The sequence below is a fragment of the Homarus americanus genome, unplaced genomic scaffold (assembly GCF_018991925.1).
Source record: "Homarus americanus isolate GMGI-L3 unplaced genomic scaffold, GMGI_Hamer_2.0 scaffold21824, whole genome shotgun sequence".
Taxonomy (NCBI): Eukaryota; Metazoa; Arthropoda; class Malacostraca; order Decapoda; family Nephropidae; genus Homarus; species Homarus americanus.
In genome coordinates, this window is record NW_024728009.1 from 675,001 (window position 1) to 679,858 (window position 4,858).

A 4,858-nucleotide genomic window follows, 5' to 3' on the forward strand; every position below is an offset into this window, starting at 1 on the left:
TTCCTGGGGTCCCTGAGGCTTCCTGGGGTCCCAGAGGCTTCCTGGGGTCCATGTGGCTTCCTGGGGTCCCAGAGGCTTCCTGGGGTCCCTGAGGCTTCCTGGGGTCTCAGTGGTTTCCTGGAATCTCTCTGGCTTCCTGGGGGTCCCTGAGGCTTCCTGGGGTCCCTGTGGCTTTCTGGGGTCCCTAAGGCTTCCTGGGGTCTCTGTGGTTTCCTGGGGTCCTTGAGGTTTCCTGGGGTCCCTGTGGCTTCCTGGGGGTCCCTGTGGTTTCCTGGGGTCCTTGAGGTTTCCTGGGGACCCTGAGGCTTCAAGGGGTCCCTGTGGTTTCCTGGGGTCCCTAAGGTTTCTTGGGATCTCTGTGGCTTCCCGGGGTCCCCGAGGATTGCTTGGGGTCCCTGTGGCTTCCTGAGGTCCCTGAGGATTCCTGGGGTCCCTGTGACTTCTTGGGATCCCTGAGGCTTCTTGGGGTCCCCGAGGATTGCTTAGGGTCCCTGTGACTTCTTGGGATCCCTAAGGCTTCTTGGGGTTCCGAGGATTGCTTGGGGTTCTGAAGCCCTGAAACCCTCTCTCTCTCTCTCTCTTTCCTTCCCGCCCACTGTTGTATGTATGTATATATATATATATATATATATATATATATATATATATATATATATATATATATATATATATATATATGTGTGTGTGTGTGTGTGTGTGTGTGTGTGTGTGTTTTCCCTACACTAGAAAGTACAGGGCCAAGATGGGTTACCGCCAAACACGCACACATCTCATCTTTTTATTCTTCTGAGTGTGTGATCGTCAAGACTGGCCGCGTTCACTGCTGGCTATCCTCACTTTCACTGTTCACCCTCCTATAAGTTCACCATCCATCACTATACGTAATGTCTCATATACACTAAGTGACTGGAAGACATATATTTATAAGTTATTGGAAGAATAAATATCTATTTGTGACTACGGCCGAACTAAGGGGTAACGAGAGCATCACAATATTAGCTAACGGTGACAGAAATATAAGTGTTTGAAGTTAAAGAGTGATTTACACCAAATTAAAATGATATATTATATGCATTACAAATATATAGAAATGAAATTATCAGAAATCAACACAGAATATTCATATTATTTAAAATATCAGAATATAAAATACGATAGGTTGAATATTGAAGTAATGTCGTGATTCTTTGGGTGTTCGTCGGCCAACCAATCAACTGAATTGTTACAAACTGACTCTAGGCCTCGAGTAACAGATTAGAGTTTACAATAAATGTTCTATGATAACTGCCTTCATCTTGGATACATTTTTTTTTTATTCGTGGTAACTTTAATTGAGTAACACTTTAGTGATGTTTATGCACTCGGCCATGTCCACCCACAGCCACACATACCTCAAACACCCAGAGTTTGACGAGATGTATGAGCGTTTAGTCTCCAAGAATTCAGCTGCTAGCTCATGGAAGCTCATAGTGTCATCTGACTTGAGCAAAATTCGACATAACTTTCACTTCTGATGTTTTATTCATATCGGTATTCAGATTTACACCTATAAATTAATGGCGTGTTGATCAAATATTTTACTATTTATCATAAAAACGTTCATTGGTAGATATAGTTCTTGTCTTAATACATTTATGATGAGATAGTTAGGAACCACAATAACTGGGCTGAATTGTGAGTTCACTAGTGTTGTGTGTTTACAATTACTGTTAACAGTTTTATGGACCTACAGAAAATATCACTGGATCTCTATATATCGTAGGTGTAGATGACCCAAACCACCCGACCTTTTTAACACACTGTATCTATCTTATTACTGACTCTTAGATACATAGATATTATTATGTATTCATGTGTTTTATACATAAGCTAAATACTCTAACTTCACTGGGTCAGGTCAGACAGTCAAACAACTTCCTTCACTATAGCTACACTATTTCCGGGTAGGTTTTATATCTATATTAAACGTTCAATTATATCAGTGAAAGCTGTTTTACTAGAGCATCTAGAGGATGTTTTCTTCCTACTCGTGTTGACAACCTTCGCATCTTTGGATATTTGACACCTTATTGATCTTCCTTACTGTATACAGCTGGTAGGGGATGGTAGCGCCTCTTTTCTGTCAGGTGGTGATCATATCTGCTGGTAGAGCCGGGAAGAAGAGGCTGACAGAGTTAACAAGTAAAAGTTTTTTTGGGGGAGTAATTTTAATTTTTCGACCCTAACCCCCCCCCCTGACACATATGACCTTCAAGATGTAATGTGGGAGTCTATAACCTATTTGTACACACACACACACACACACACACACACACACACACACACACACACACACACACACACACACTCTCTCTCTCTCTCTCTAGTGAATGTATATAATATACTACTTACTCCATCAAGAGAGAGAGAGAGAGAGACTACCTGTTTACCAGTTATCAAGCGAAGAGATTTAATTCACAGTTCTAATTAGAGCTTTATGTTTTTCAGGATAAACAAACACACACACACACACACACACACACACACACAGCTCCAGTGATAGAGGAATGATCCTGGTAGACAGAACACCACAGTCTCGTCCTCTGCTACAAAAACTAGTTCACTGGTGACGCAACGCCTTCCCTTACCTAGCCCCGGTACCACCTTCACCGCCTGGCTCGCTACCTGCTGCCCACACTTACACCTTGATGCATTCTAGCTCTGTTTCTCTCTCTATTCTCTCTGCCTGTTTTTTTAACCGTTGTCTCTTTCGGGATGTCCTAGGAGATAAATTCCGGCGTAAGACAGAGGGGAGGGGAGGTACAACTTGTGTAACTGTGCTGTAGTTGTTAACAATCTGTCCTCCCTTCATCAAAGGTTCTGTTTATCGACTATTATCTGAAACTGCAGATGTGATAACCTAAACTATAACACTAGATGCAACACACACGTATGTTCAGTTACCCAGAGGTGTTCCACGGGGTAGGAAACATTCATACTCATACTAATATATACTAAATTGATCAAAGGCATCATGAATCTTTGAGCGGTGAATAACAACACTTGATCATCACAAGGTCTGATATCCTGTGATTGAGAACCATCGTACAGTAACCACTAAGCCGTAGTTACACATAGAAGATTAATTAACATAACCTACGCAGGCTTTGATAAACATTTATAACCGCTATGTAAACTAAGCCTTTCCTTTCAACACATAAAGAGGCATTGAAGCTATATTTCATTCGACCACTTTCGCTTTCTCATCTATGAAGTTAGTTACAGTCCTCCCTTGACCAAACAAAGCATCACACTTTGGTACTATGTCTTTTACGTTTCTGAGTCTCAAGTATTACAGATTCGAACGTTCGATATTCCGCAGAGAGACATTATTTTTTTTTAGAATCTAGTCTCAGTGTAATTTTGACGAAGTGTTAAACTGAGTCGGTGTTTCAGTCCGAGAGTTCAGAGTCCTCTATAGTTATAACCTTTGATAAAGTCAACTTATAACTTAATGAGACATGTGTTTCACCAGATGATACTTATGTGACCTGCCAGAGGGGCCCACCAGTGACAACATTACCACGGTGGATGATGGGGGTAATTATCAACAGCCAGACTTAACCTTCCATGACAAGACAGAAAGTGGGAGGTCAATATTGTAACTCTTTCCACGGTTCCTGTTTTGCTTTCATTTTAATTTCTCTTCTTTAATTCTTCTATATTTTCTCCAGTCATTTATTATCACTAACGGTTGTCTGATTAACGTCAAGATTGCGTCACCATCTGTGTGTTTGTTTGTGTTTCCTTTACAAAAAATTACTCTTGAATATTTCTTGTCAACAAAACAACTCTGTCAGCAAGTGTAGCGCGTACTTAAGTGTTATGCCCCGACCTGCTACCAGTGTGTGTATGTGTGTGTAAATTGCCTCCGTGTGAAGGTTTCCAACAGTAAATTTACGAGTATTAACAAAATAGTGTTAATTCCTTCAATAAACTGCTCTTATTAAATGGTGTACGATGCCACGATACTTCGTTTTAGAAGCTATAATATCTCTGTGTAATTAAAAGACTTACAATATGTGTCCATGAATATAAAAATCTGCGCTATGTTAACAGTGAAACCTTAAAACTAACAGGCACAAAACCTCAGTGATTCAAAAGTTTGCATGTCACTCAATTTTAGACCCATAAACACATTGAGCCCTTGATATGATGCTAATAATAACAGACTTCATAATAGTTTTGTCTGAGTGTAACATAATGCGTGGGAACAAGTTCATGGCAGAATAGTGAAATTTGAGGCATAACACAAATATTTTCCGTTATCCACCCGCCCCTTACCAACTATATGTATGTATGTATGATATGTATGGTATGTATGGTATGTATGGTATGATACATTTTGTACCTTAAGACAAGTATGATAGTGTAGTGTAGTACAGACCAGTGACGTACAATTGGCCACAGAAACCTAGTGACCTTCCTTTGCCTACCTAAACCCATGCTGCTTACAGACCCTTAGGCTAGCATACCGCCATCTGTGTTTCAGCTCACAAACTACATCACCAGGTTATAGATGTTGGTTTATGAGTTCTTTAACTTTCCTCTCTGTGTCTATTACTGAGTTTATGATCTACGCAGTATGTTGCTGGCCTGTGTTAAGCCTCCAGGAAACTGCCAAGGCAAACTTTTTTTGGAGTGAGTGTTGTGAACTTTTGGAACAATCTGCCTGGGTGTTGTGACGGTACCGAGTGTAAAATTATTCAAAACCAGACTTGACCAACACTGGAGCAGGTACAGATACATTCAGGAGCCAGTGCATGCCCAGTACTTGCCAACAGTGCGTTACAAGGACTTGGTTGTCCGCCCAAGAGGC

The 4,858-nt window shown here is 41.0% G+C and overlaps 1 protein-coding gene across 1 annotated transcript in view; it reads right to left on the reverse strand.

The window, feature by feature from the left end:
• The window catches only part of LOC121865983 (acidic proline-rich protein PRP25-like), a 2,005-nt gene extending 537 nt beyond the window's left edge, over positions 1-1,468 (reverse strand). Inside the window, exons 1-2 of the mRNA XM_042365556.1 lie at positions 1,392-1,468; positions 1-481 (exon numbers count right to left, since the gene is read on the reverse strand). The exon at positions 1-481 is cut by the window's left edge and continues 102 nt beyond it. Of these exons, the coding sequence (XP_042221490.1) occupies positions 1-481; positions 1,392-1,468 (558 nt within the window). The remainder of the gene's footprint in view (positions 482-1,391) is intronic.
• Between the last annotated feature and the right edge of the window lie 3,390 nt (positions 1,469-4,858).